We start from the raw sequence: 12,583 nt of genomic DNA, 5'->3' as shown, positions 1-12,583 counted from the left end.
GGTGGCCGCCATATAGTGTGGCACCTTAAGAGTTATGTGGTGCCTTAAGGTGGCGCCTTAAGAGCTATGTGCCAGTGTAGATTTTACGGTTCAGTATATGTTACCTAGCACCCTGTCTCCGAATACGTGACATACCAATGGAATTCTATGGCTTGATTGATTGTAGGGTTTAACGCACTGACGAGGTGTAGTGGAGGGCTCAGCATTAATTTCGACCACCGGGGGATCTGCAAAATCTCGGCACACGGGCATTTATGCTTTTCGCCTCCATCAGAAAAGTGACCGCCGCGGCCGGGAATCGAACCCGCGACCTTGTGCTCAGCAGCACAACGCCTTAGCCACTGAGCCACCGCGGCGGGTGGAATTCTATGGCAAATACTAATCTCGGCTGTTGCTACGGCTGCTGCGGCGCAGAACCAACGCTGCTCTCAGGTTCGTCTCTGCACTTCACAATCAGTTACCTTATTTTTTTCTACTCTGTCAACATTATGCACTATCATTGTCCTAATCCGCACTGCTTCGACGAACTCTGGTGCCAGATGATGTTCGGCCAGCCCATGTAACGCCCATTCCAGACAAGCCAGGCCAGTGCTCTCACCTGTTCTTTCGGGGAACCTTGGCGCCATCTTCCCTGCGCAGGGGTCCCCCCGGGCCCAGCCTGCTGGGCTCGTCGTCCCCTTCCTCGTCCGACTTGCGGACGGTGCCCTTGCGCTCCTTGGATCCCGGCAGCATGCCTTCCGACAGCAGCGCCTGGTACCGCTGGCCCTTGCACGACCGCTGGCTCTTGCGCGCCCGCTCGGGGCTGCTGCCACCATCCTCGTCGGCCGGTGGCAGTGCACTCACGCGCGCCCGCTTGTTCGGCGAGCTCCCTGCCGCAGCCTTGCGTCGCACTCCCGCCCCCTTGCTGCCTCCTCCCACCTTCCGGTGCCCGTCATCGCCATCGTCGTCCCCGTCGGCACCCCGGTAGTAGCCGGCGTTTGGCGCGGGCTGCGTGCCAGGGATGGCAGCCGCCACCACGGCCGGCACCGCTGGGCTGTCGTCGGGGTGGCGTGCCGAGCCGTGTGCCGAGAACACCGTGCCGTCCAGCGGCTCCACGTTGCTGGGCCCACAGAGGAACTTGTCGATGATGTGGTTGATGATGTCCTGCTGCGAGGCCTTGATGGTCGTCATGGGCCGCTCTTTGGACAGGTTCAGCGGCTGCTCGTCGTCCGAGCGGCTCAGCGATTGCGCCAGGCTTTGCGCCGACGACACGTTGAAGAAGCGGTCGCGCGCCGACTTGGACAAGGAAGAACCCCCACCCGGCGCACCACCCGAGCACGGTGGCGGGGTGGTCGCGGACGATGTGGAGAGCGGCGCGAACGGCGGTGGCGTCACCGAGGTGCTGCTGGCAGTGGTGGTCGGCTGGCTGAAGGCCTGGTCAATGATGCGGTTGGCGGCACTGACGTCGAACATGGGGATGGGGCCAAAGCCTGCCGGAGGCACCGAGCCCCCGCAATGGCCGCTGCTGCCGTTGCTGCTACTGGTCAGGGTGGAGGTGGTCGTCGTAGCCGTACTTGTCGCGGCCGACGACGGCGCGGTGCCGCCACTGTTGTCTTGGGACTTGGCATTCCAGTCCCCACTGGCTTTCTGGCGGCCCCCTACAGTCGGTGGCTTCTTCACAGTCTGGCATCCCTTTGGAAAAAGAAAGCACCCGTAAGCAGCGAGGACACCACCAAACCTGGGCAAAGAGCTCCTCCTAAACATGTCCACAATGGGCCACTGAATTGTCAAGGAGTGTACCCTGGCCCCGCCTCCAGACTTGTGCAACTAATATGTTTATTTTAATACTCTCCCAGTTGAGTGTATATAGTGGAATGAATAGCACTTGCTCATACCACATGTATACTGCAAGCACTGTGTTCTTAAAGGGACACTGAAGTCAAACCAAAGTTGGTCTAAATAGATAGTTTGGCATCCCCAGAAAACCAATATACCAGTTCTCTGGCGCAGTACCTTGATAATAATCGTGTAAATGATCAAAAAATGAAGCTATCAGTCGCTCAGCAGACATGACGAAACGGCAACTCACTGAGCGGATGTGCCAGGACTCACGTGACGAACAACAGAACGAGAACCGCGCAAAAAAGGTCTCAACGAAGCCGATAAAATCTGTCTTTGCACGTTAACTTTCATAACCAATTATAAATGTACAGGTACAATTCAAGCCATGCCGACATTCACAAGCTGCCAAGCCGCGGCAGTGGTGGCGGTTGCGATTGTTATTGCAGGCTCAGCGTAGTCACATGCCTGTTATCTCCTTGTTTACATCATGGTGGAAAGTAGCGCGTCGGTCTTCCACAGTTTCGCTCTCCTGTGGACAGTAATTTGCATCTGATAGAACAAGTTTTTTGCTCTCTCATGTAGCGCTGTCTGCCCGAACGAAGTTTCGCACCCAGGCCAGCAGCCGAAGCTGTGTGTGTGTTGTGGTCGCGTTCACCCCGCAATGAAATGCGATGGCGAGCTTCCACGGTTGAACTGAGCTCACTATGTTGAAATTATCACTAGCGACGATTCAATGCGCACTGGGTATGTAGAGTAGGCACGATTTTTTTTTTTAAAAGCTTCTCGGCTTGTGCCAGAGTGAAGTGAATTGCTTGCCCCCCGTACATCAGAATAAGCGAGTGTTACCCTTATGACAAACGAGAGGCAATTGATCGCCTGTTAATTTTGTGCTTCGGCCTCAAAGCGCATACCATGACGATGTGTTCGTTCTAAACCATTTCTTGATCGTCGTGAAGTTGAATAAAATGGGAGCGTTAAACCGGGCCTTTCGATCCAGGGCATTGTGTGCTGCTATGCTTCCACTACGGTGCGTACTTAGGTAAATTATATTTGTACCATGTTATGCACGTTTTTCATTTGTTTGTTAGTAGTGGTTTGGGCGCTCGTGAAAGCTCTAGGCACACTTCTAGAAGATAGGATAATAGGCAACTTGCTTCACAAAACATTCAACAGATGATGCAATAAGCGTTACCATATCGCAATGGAAAACTGAAGAGACATTCCACTAAAACTCACGCTGCCGGGTTTCACAAATTTAGAGTTGTATGCGGTTACAAGTAAAACTAACAGATGGTGCCACACTGCTAAGCCGAGTGCATTAGCGAAAAAGAAGTTTTCGTTTTTCTTTTGTTACTTTCGCGTGATGTTTTTCTGCCTTTTTTTTTAAACCTTTATGTCACTGAGCAGACCTTTTTATACTTTCGTCTCCTCATTTGCGGTGCCCAAGCTCACTACACACCGCAAACCGCATGGCGCGTTTTTTCACGCAATTGAGGCACGGGTGTTGCGTGCGCAATTTTTTCACGCCCGCGGCAGCTTCTCACACGCGGCAGTGGGAGGAGCCTGACAACTTACGCCAATGGGGAGGCGCATGCCTCATGGCAACAGTTTCGAAGTGCTCGAGAAATCGGGCTGGCTCTGCCGGAGATGTTTAGGCTTACTATCCCGGCAGATATTTCATGGGCGCTTTCACTAACTGGGCGGATGATAGTACAGTTTTTGCCAACATTATCAGCTCCTTCACCACACAAGAAACATCATGTGTGCCTTGAGCGGCATTTTAGCGGCCGCTGGACCATCCCGCACCACTTCACGGCCAAAGCTGCCGCCGGCCATGCTGTGCGCAGCTTGTGGGTGTTTCCGCGGTGGCGACAGCGCGCCCGTGGCGTGTGCGGCATGTTATCACGAGCAGAAAACAACAGCCCGGCCGTTCCTGGAGAAAGAGCAACAAAGAGGGCAGGAGAGCCCGTACTCCCAGTCGCTTGCTCGCACGGCAGTCAGGCGCTGCGCTGGCTCGTTCGTATCATCCGCCGGGTAGCGCCGGTCCATTTGTAATAGCTGAAATTTTTCCCGTTGGAAACAATGCGATTTCGCCAGAACTTTTCAGAAATTCGTATCACCCAGAATCGTATCATCGAGATTCCACTGTATTTTCACTTCATTGTGCGGTGCAAAGAAGAGGCTAAAAACTGACATGGCTGGCATAGACTTTTCCCCTTCACACAGATGAAGGCAGTATGAAATGTAAACGCTGTCCCGATAACACTGCAATCTGTTTTGCAGGGCCCAATATTTGACTCTATGGTTTCCGTACAGCAAGCTCAAGTGTGCAATCAGTCTGTGCATTTGTTGAGAGACTGATGCACGCACTGCTCGAAACAGTGCCTCATTTGTGCACCAACAAAAGAGGGACACTGCTGAGATCTAAGTGAGACAACAAAGGGAGGAGGTATCGCAAGTTAGGCAAGAGGGCCCTGGCAGTGGGTACCGTGGTGACAGCCTGTGAGAGCCACAGGCGACAACGCCTGACAGAACCAAGGGAACAAAGCCGGAAAGGGGGACACATGGCGTAGCATAGCACACTTCCCCCAGCAAGAATTACGTCCAACCCATTATAGCCAGAAAACCATCCCTGTTGAGGCTGGCTTGGCAGGTGCCTGCCAAGCATCCATGAGGGTGCAATCAAAGCCTTCTTTTTTTTCTACCGTGCCTCCCCCTATGCCTGCCCGGTTCACACAGCAAGGCCAAAGTGTTCGCACGATTGCACACAGCGCCGACACGCACCTCGGCGAGCTCGAGCAGCGCCGAGCAGGCGTTGTTGGTCTGCTGGTCTGTGGAAGCGGCCCTCTGCAGCGGGGCACACGGCACGGGCGAAGGGGTCGGCGAGGGCGACGACGACGACTCCGACTTGAGCCTGCCCGCGGCCCCGCCCCCGTACGTGCCGTTCTCCAGGTTCTCCAGGTAGCGCTTCTTCGGGGGCTTGCAGCTCATCGGCGGGGGGTTGTTTGGTGGCGCCGGGTTGGCCACGGCTGCCGGCTCGCTGGCCGCGTTGCCCCCTGACTCAGTCATGGGCTTGGCTGGCGGAAGCTCGTCCGGCGGGGCAGCCTGCTGCTGCTGCAGCACGGGGCTGCTGCTGTTGTGCTGCCTCGAAACACTCAGGGGGTCCTCTGCAAGGCGCCAGGCTACAACGGTGAGACACACGTCAACCGAGCAAGCACAAGAGAAACCACAGTGTCACACAGCAACCTGCAAGCTGGCTTAGCTGCGACTCCCATATTGCTACGCTCCAAGGTTTAGATGATATACGAAACCCCTACTCCCGTGAACAAATCCTGACTCCTGAAACCGATGTTCTAAGGCACAAGTACTGTGCAGCTGCTAACACCCTCAGTGCACTCCCAAAAGAACACTCATCACGTCGACTTTCTGCCGCTAGAACAGATGCTTGCAGAAATATTACTGCAGACATCAAAAATTACTGCTCGGAAAGCAGAAAACGTCACTTTAACGCCGTGCTTGCCGTTACGACTCCCACGTCAGCAACACACTGCAGATCACACATTGTACATTATAAGCAATTTAGATAAACTGCCTACCGAGATAATGCGAGCTTCGCAACCCTGCATAATTTCGCAGTGCTTCCCTCCTGGCCTCACAGCTGTAAGTTAGTGTCCACACAATGGAGCCCACATCCAGTCCCTGTGACATCCCATATTTTCCTGCTCGCTGGCGACAACACCACTCTCAGCACGTGAAGGAGCTGTTTTAGACATTCCCCTAGCTTCGCGTGAACCCTGTGGTCAACCAAACCTGGCGCCCTCCTAAAGTGAAAGAGAGGTAGGGGAAGGAGCAGAAGAGACGCACTGGTGAGCGTGGGCAGCCGCGGCATGTCCGACCGCGGGGGGCAGTTTGTCTGCTCGTCAGGGGGGCTCCAGCGCAGCGTGTCTGCCCCCTTGGTGGTGGCGCCCTTAGTGCGTGTCACGGGCGACCGCGTGGGCAGGGTGGGCATCTTGCACCATTTGAAGTCCGGGTTGGCCTTCATAAAAGCCTCCTTGTACTGCTTGGCCAGCTCGGTGTAGGTGTGCTTCTCGTGCGCCTCGAGGCTGGCCCACCACTCGCCCAGGATCTTGGTGATGGCGCGGTTCTCCAGGTGCGGGTAGCGCTCGCGCACCACGCTGCGGTGCCGCTTGCAGAACAGGAAGAAGGCGTTCATGGGACGGCGCACCCCGCTTCCCCCCGCGGGCCAGCAGCAGTCCTCCTCGCGGCCCTCCTCCTCGCCATCCTCCGCCTCCACACAGGACGGGCCCGCCTGCAGCCACAAGAGCACAAGAAGACTCGGGTGAGGGTACGCCCCCACAACACACTCCTGGGTGGTACCTGTCAAAAGTAAGGGCAACGCAGTGTCGCAAATTTACAGGAATTTCTTCTCCAGAATACTGCCTGGCTGCACTGGTGTGCATTTAAGGGAGTGTAAGCCCGTAAGACTGTCATAAAGCCAGTAAGACAAATATTTTGCGATATTCACAAATCCTTGTTCCAATTACTTATGATGGCACCTGTGCACCTTTTCACTAATTTAGCCTCCACTCAGAGATGCATCTTGAGGTCACGCCCGAGACTAGAATGCTATCATGAACACATACTTCCCACGAAAATTAACTGAATAGAAATGCAACAACAATCTGGGTAAAGGCACCGAAATTAACCCTAAACTGGTGGCCGAGTTGATGCTCCCTGCGACGCCACCCTGTTTGTTACAAAGGGGAAGCCACTAAGCGTCATCATCATCAGAAACCATTCTCGTAATAGAAAGTTATAGCAGAGCGGAAAACCGGTCCTGGTACGGTACCCGGTAGCCGACCGGTGCCACTCTGTGTGTGCAGAGGCAACAAAACTGGTTGTGCGCAGGTGTACCGGGTACCATACCAGGACCGGTTCTCCGCTTTGCTATTATAGCTCAATTGACACGCACTGGCGGCGATGATGTTCACTTCGAGCTCCGAAACCATGCTCCCGACTGGCTCCAGTGACGCACGCCACAGAGGGCACGTCCTCGAAGGCGTCGGGCTTCTCGGGGAAGCGGCGGCCCGTATCGCCGCCACTTGTTGCTAGGGCGGTCGCGAGGAGGCAAAACCGGGGGCGCACCGAACTGGCGAGTGCCCCCAACTGCGGGTCCCATCTACCGTAGCCTTTGGATGAGAGATCGCAGCTGGTCGCCGCCCGGTCAGTGGTCGCTCGCGATGCCAACCTCAACTGCTACCCCTACTTCTACCGGGCCGAGAAGGCGGCCATGTCGGCGGCGGCCGCGCAGCGGCAGCCTGCACGGCGGTGTGCAGGCATAGCTCGGCGCCGCTTAGTTCCGTGCAGCAAATAGGACGACCGGTTTTCGGCTGTGCGCGCGTTTCCCAGCCGTCAGTGTCGCGACTCGATAGTTTCGGCCAAGCCAGTTTCGCCCGCACGCTACAGCATCCTAGCTGGTGGCACGGCTGTTCGACGAACGTGCAACAACTACGGGCCGACGCGCGTGCTCAAACTGCAAGGTGCCGCAGCAGAGCCCCGTACAATGGTGCACCACGGTGGTAGCGGCGGCGGCGAAGAGAGGGGGGCGTCAAGCGAGACGCTGGCTGCCCAGCCGAGCGGAATATCCGGGCGCAGCAGCAGCGGCGGCGGAGACACGGCGCTGCTGCAGCCGAGAGGTCAACGTCCCTCGCCGCCGCCGGCCAGCCAGCCGACCGGTGGGGCCGCTCCATCACGGCGGCGGCAACCCGCATTCCGCGCTACCCTCGGCCGTCGCTGGCTGGGAGTCCGACCACGCTTTCGCGATAAGAGCCCCCCTCTCCGAGCCGCCCCGGGCACAAACACCGCGCCCGCTGCACCGAGGTTCTGCGGCTCAGGAGTTGAACGCGCGTCGCATGCTGATTCTGCCTTCGATCTTCCCATGTCGCGGAGAACTTTCGCACTGCGCCAACCACCGGAAACTGCAGGGAGGGCGCCACGCGTTTCGCACTAACGCGGTGCCTTAGTTGAGAGCTGCTTACGAAAGACCGAATCGCCTTCTGCTGCTATCGGGCGCGTCTCCTAGGGCGGGTCTTTAGTTAAGCTTGTAAGGATGTGACCCCTGGGAGTACAGTTTTCGAAAGAATAACGAGCTTCGGAGCGACCAACCCGAACCCAAAACGCATACGGCTACTTGTTATTCGTGCTGTGCTTTGCATATGTGCTATGCGTAAATGGAGGTGCGACATCGCTAGTTACGTGCAGCACGGAAACGTTTTAGCCCTCGCGAGATAACAGTTACCGGGGCTGTGTACCTCAACTGAGGCTGGTAACGGTACTCATTTTCGCCAACCACAACATAATATAGTCCAAGCTTTGGTCAACAGCTCGCCCACAATGCATCTGCGCCAAGCGGTTACTTTCTATTTCCATTGCGATAACTAAATAGACAGCTTTGCAGCAACACGTTACGTCATTCAAGGCATAACCGCATCCGTTTCAAACACGAAATCGCGTATATCAAACGTTCAAACCGCACTGCCCAGTTCGTCAATATGATAACGGCATAACGCTATCCTTCTTTCTCTAAAAAGTTCATGTCCGTGCGTAAAGTGCTGGCTAACAGCCCTCCTCAGGCACGTATTACAACTCAAGATCGGCACCACCTCATGTAGTGTATCACTCCGCCAAAGCGCCGCACCCGTGACGTCAGTGCGCGCGCGTTTTGAAAGGGGGTTTGCTATGAATGCGTGATATCGTCTGCCTTGTCTCACGCAGTTTGTTTGTCGTCACTTGAGTCGTTTATAAGCATATTAAGTCCAAAAAATCACGGGAACGGCTCACGCCATGTTCAAAATATTCCCAGTAACGCCCTACTTGCGCCGCGCGGGGGGAAACATCCGGCTACGGTGATAAGGCACAGCGGCAACTACCGCTGCCGTTCCTAAGTTGTCACCGAGTATACCATTGAACTCCCAGGGATTAGAAAAAACGCCGCTTCGCTAGCGAAGTGCACAGTCAAGAGATAGAAAGGAGAAAACTTCAAAGGACTGTTCAGGCCGTTCTATGTAAGCAATGCTTCGAAATATCCAAGCAAGATACATCCACATTCGGTGGGTGATTTGGCCGGGGATGCTTGCTTGCTCGAGAGGGATGTAGCTTTCTCATGAGCCGCTTTGGTTACTCTGTCGAGTCCTACACAGCACGAGCTAAGACTAGACATAACTGTATACCAGTGCACTGTTTGAAGTAAAGTCCGTCAAGGGCCCTTAGTTTTCAGTACACGGGTTGTTGACCCGCGGAGGCGGCCCAACACAACTTCAGCGCAGTACTTCCTTCCCCCGACGCCTGCGCGGGGAGTCGTAACGGCCCCAGCGACAGAGGCACGCATAAACGCAAACTTCCGCTTTCCGCGTGACGCTCCGCGATTCTCCTAAAAACGAGGGGCGAGAGAGGAGGCGCCGCTGAGCTCTTCATTTTTTTTTCTTTTTTTTTTTTCCTGCGTGCCCGAAAAGACAACAAAATCCGCCGACGGCCGAGAGCTTCGGTCGATAAGTTCTCACGTGCACATAGGCGGAATGCTTAGCACTGTTCGAACGAAAGGCAGCGTTTTTAACGAAAAAGTTGCAACAACAGCCACACAAATAAAACGGACAGTGGGCGAGTTGGAGGGGGTTATTTTAAAAGTGGTACAGCGCCCTTCCAACACTTTTGCGCTGTACCACTTCAACAACAACAACAACGATACTGACAACTACTCTGCAGGCCTAGGTGCATAAGAAACTAACCGCGAACACCACCAACGACAGCCTACTGAGGCCCACTGCAGGACGATGGACTCTCCCACAAACCTCCACCCGCCCTTGTCCTGCGCTGCTCGAGTCTACTCTTTGCCTCCGGGCAGCTGACAACGGTGCTTCACCACGTGTCAAGATAGCGAACAAGAATGCTAGGCTCTACCGCCACTGAAGACCGCGGCGGGGGTCACGACCATGGCGTAGTGGCGAATACGTGTTTCCGGTACCAAAAAAGGGAGAAGGAAGGAAGACAACCGTATGCCGCCCGGTATCCATCAGCGCCCGCTTGCGGGAAAATCAACATTAATTTGAGAGTTCCCCGAGGTATTGCCAAGGCTGGCGAAAAATAGACGGTCTATGTAAAGTCGAAAAAAAAAATCATGCACCCCTCCGACTAACGACGACGATGGTTGAACGCGAAGCTTTCTCAAAATTATCTCTCCCTCTCTCGCATGAGGGATTCCTCGGTCATCTGATTGGACTGACTCGCAGCAGTACGGACTGGTTCGTTGAGCTTTGACTTTGACTCGCAGCGGCTTTGAATTTGACCCTTCGCCGATTGATTTGGCGCGAAGAAAGCTCCGCGTTCAACCGTTGTCGTCGTCGTCAGACGATGGGGTACACGATTTTCAGTTCAATTTCGCGCGTCCATGCACCACCCCTCTCCAAATCCAAACGGCTTCGACGTTGGAGGGTTGTAGCAGAGCGGAGAACCGGTACCGGTAGGGTACCCGGTAGGCGACCGGCGCGAGCGCAGAGGCGGAAAAACTGGTTGCGCGCATGCGCAGGTGTACCGGTTGTCGCCCCGGTACCAGTTCTCCGCTCTGCTACAACCCTCTCATGGCGCAATCGGATATACGTCGCATACCGTAACGCCAGCGACCCCGGTTCGAATCCGACCACAGGAAGCGTTTTCTTTTTCTTTCACTTCACCTACGATCATCACCACTGTCAGAGAAAGTTGACTTTTTGACGCCACATACGCCATGAGTGAGACTTTAAAAGCTTCGCCTTTTAGTAAGCTATGAGGCGTAGCAAGCTTATAGGCTCTTGTTAGAGCAACACTGAGTTCAATTCGCGCCCAGTCGATCTGCGACAAAGGCTGTTTCCCGAAGCAACGCTGTACCATCTAACGAGCAGTTCTCCAGTTGCTAGCTGCTCGGCGGCACAGAGTCTGCCTATCCACCCGATGCTCTTCCACGCAGCCGCACATCCAAAGGCAAACACACGAGACGATAAGAGATAGCGACAAATGGCAAAAGGAGTCTACGCGGGCGCTCTTCGTGTTGTCCTGTTGTTGTTGTCGTCGCCTGCTTCCTGTACTGTAATCGCGCAGCACTCAAGCAGCGCGATAAAGTTCGTCGGCCACTCGCCAGTGAGGGCAGATCGAAGCGCGTTTTCTCAAAGGCGGCGCATCAAAATGGTACAGCGCCGAGGTCATCAAACCGTGCAACGCAGCAAAGGCTGCTCGGGCGGAACGGAGTACGATAGAGGGTTGCTAAGCAACAGTGCCGTCTTTTTTTTTTTTTCCCCTTTTACCCCAAAGCTCAAAAGTCGTCACTGTGAGCTCGCCAGAACAAAGAGCGTCCGTGCACACACGGCAGTCGTACGCACACAAACGGATAGCAGCCGATACGCAAAGCACGGGTCGAGGCATGTGCCGACCGCAGGCAGTCTAAGTCCAGGGACACACTGGACGGCACGCATAACTATGGTTCAGCGTTTTCGATTTTTTTTTTGTTCAAAGTGCATATTCCTGTTTTTACTTAACGAAAATTTTCGTTTTCTTTTGAGCCCCACGTTTTTCAAATGCTTCCTCAATGGAACAGTAATGCTAGGGAGCTTAATTTCCGCGGTGCTCACTGCTGGCAAGTCAATTAAATGCGATCTCCAAAAGACAACCGGAACCAACGTTCCGAAGCACGGCGTACGCGAGCACAATGCGCCTGCTGTGTACAGCGCAGCGTGCACGTACTGTACCACCAATCGAGACACTTGAATGAAGTGGCCATTTTCGAAGAAAACGGGGAAACTAAACACTGGAGTTTGTTTTGGGGTTAACACCTATGTACCCTATGTACAGCGGTTAGCCAATCACCGCCCGCATTCACGGTCGGTGTCCCTACTGAATGTGGCAACGGCTGTGACAACGAAATGTGCTTCATGACACTCACGATTCCTTTTCCGATTCCGCCGCCCTACGTGTTGTGTGTCTTGTCCTGCTAGGACCAGACGCCGTGCGGAGATCGTCGTCGGCGGGTGCCGCTGCCTGGTGCCACCGTACTACCTACTGTCTCCCCATTGCCTGATACCCCGCAGTAGCGCTCCCAAAGCTCTACGAAGTTCACGAAGCACTTGAAGTTCGCGAATAAGCTTGCAGCCAGACCACTTTCGCGATGCTCGAAATGGCAGGAAGTGCTGGACTGCGGTCGGCTCTTCGGCGAGCGCAACACAGGACCAGGAGAAGTCATCACGGAACTTTCATCGCGGGAAGACCAAATAACGCTAATCGCCTCCATCGAACACTACTGAGCACCCCATCGAAGAGGGAGACCGAATTAAGGCCCCGGACTCGAACCCAACTTAGGCCACACAGAACAACGGCACCACCTTAGAAGTCACGACAGGCAACCCAGCGGACCTCTCTCGGAATAATAATAATAATAATAATAATAATAATAATAATAATAATAATAATAATAATAATAATAATAAATCATGCACCCCTCTGCTAGCGACGACGATGGTTGAACGCGAAGCTTTCTTCGTGAAGGATTCCTCAGGAGTCCGAGTATGGACTTTGACTCGCACGTAGTTGGGCTTTGTATCGCAGCGGCGTTGACTTGGACCCTTCGCCCTTCATTTCGCACACAGAAAGCTTCGCGTTCTACCGTCGTCCTCGTTACACGTCTAATTTTTGCTCGTCCACGCACCCCTTCGAATCCGAACTGTTTCGAGCGTGCCGCAAT

General features: G+C 54.6%; 1 protein-coding gene across 7 annotated transcripts in view; it reads right to left on the bottom strand.

The window, feature by feature from the left end:
• LOC144179285 (uncharacterized) overlaps positions 1–12,583 on the bottom strand; it is a 237,133-nt gene that overhangs the window by 26,973 nt on the left and 197,577 nt on the right. For 5 of the 7 annotated variants that reach the window (XM_077707578.1, XM_077707583.1, XM_077707581.1 and 2 more), the window contains 3 exons: positions 5,686–6,130; positions 4,606–5,003; positions 599–1,671 (listed from right to left, as the gene is read on the bottom strand). In XM_077707578.1, coding sequence (XP_077563704.1) covers positions 599–1,671; positions 4,606–5,003; positions 5,686–6,130 — 1,916 coding nt within the window. Of the gene's footprint in view, positions 1–598; positions 1,672–4,605; positions 5,004–5,685; positions 6,131–6,793; positions 7,199–12,583 lie in introns of those variants that run through there. The other 2 variants (XM_077707584.1, XM_077707579.1) reach the window with 2 other exon arrangements.

The sequence above is a fragment of the Haemaphysalis longicornis genome, unplaced genomic scaffold, assembly GCF_048455015.1.
Source record: "Haemaphysalis longicornis isolate Haplotype H1 unplaced genomic scaffold, Haemaphysalis longicornis Haplotype H1 scaffold_4, whole genome shotgun sequence".
NCBI classification, from domain to species: Eukaryota; Metazoa; Arthropoda; class Arachnida; order Ixodida; family Ixodidae; genus Haemaphysalis; species Haemaphysalis longicornis.
This window is presented reverse-complemented; position numbering and strand designations above follow the sequence as displayed.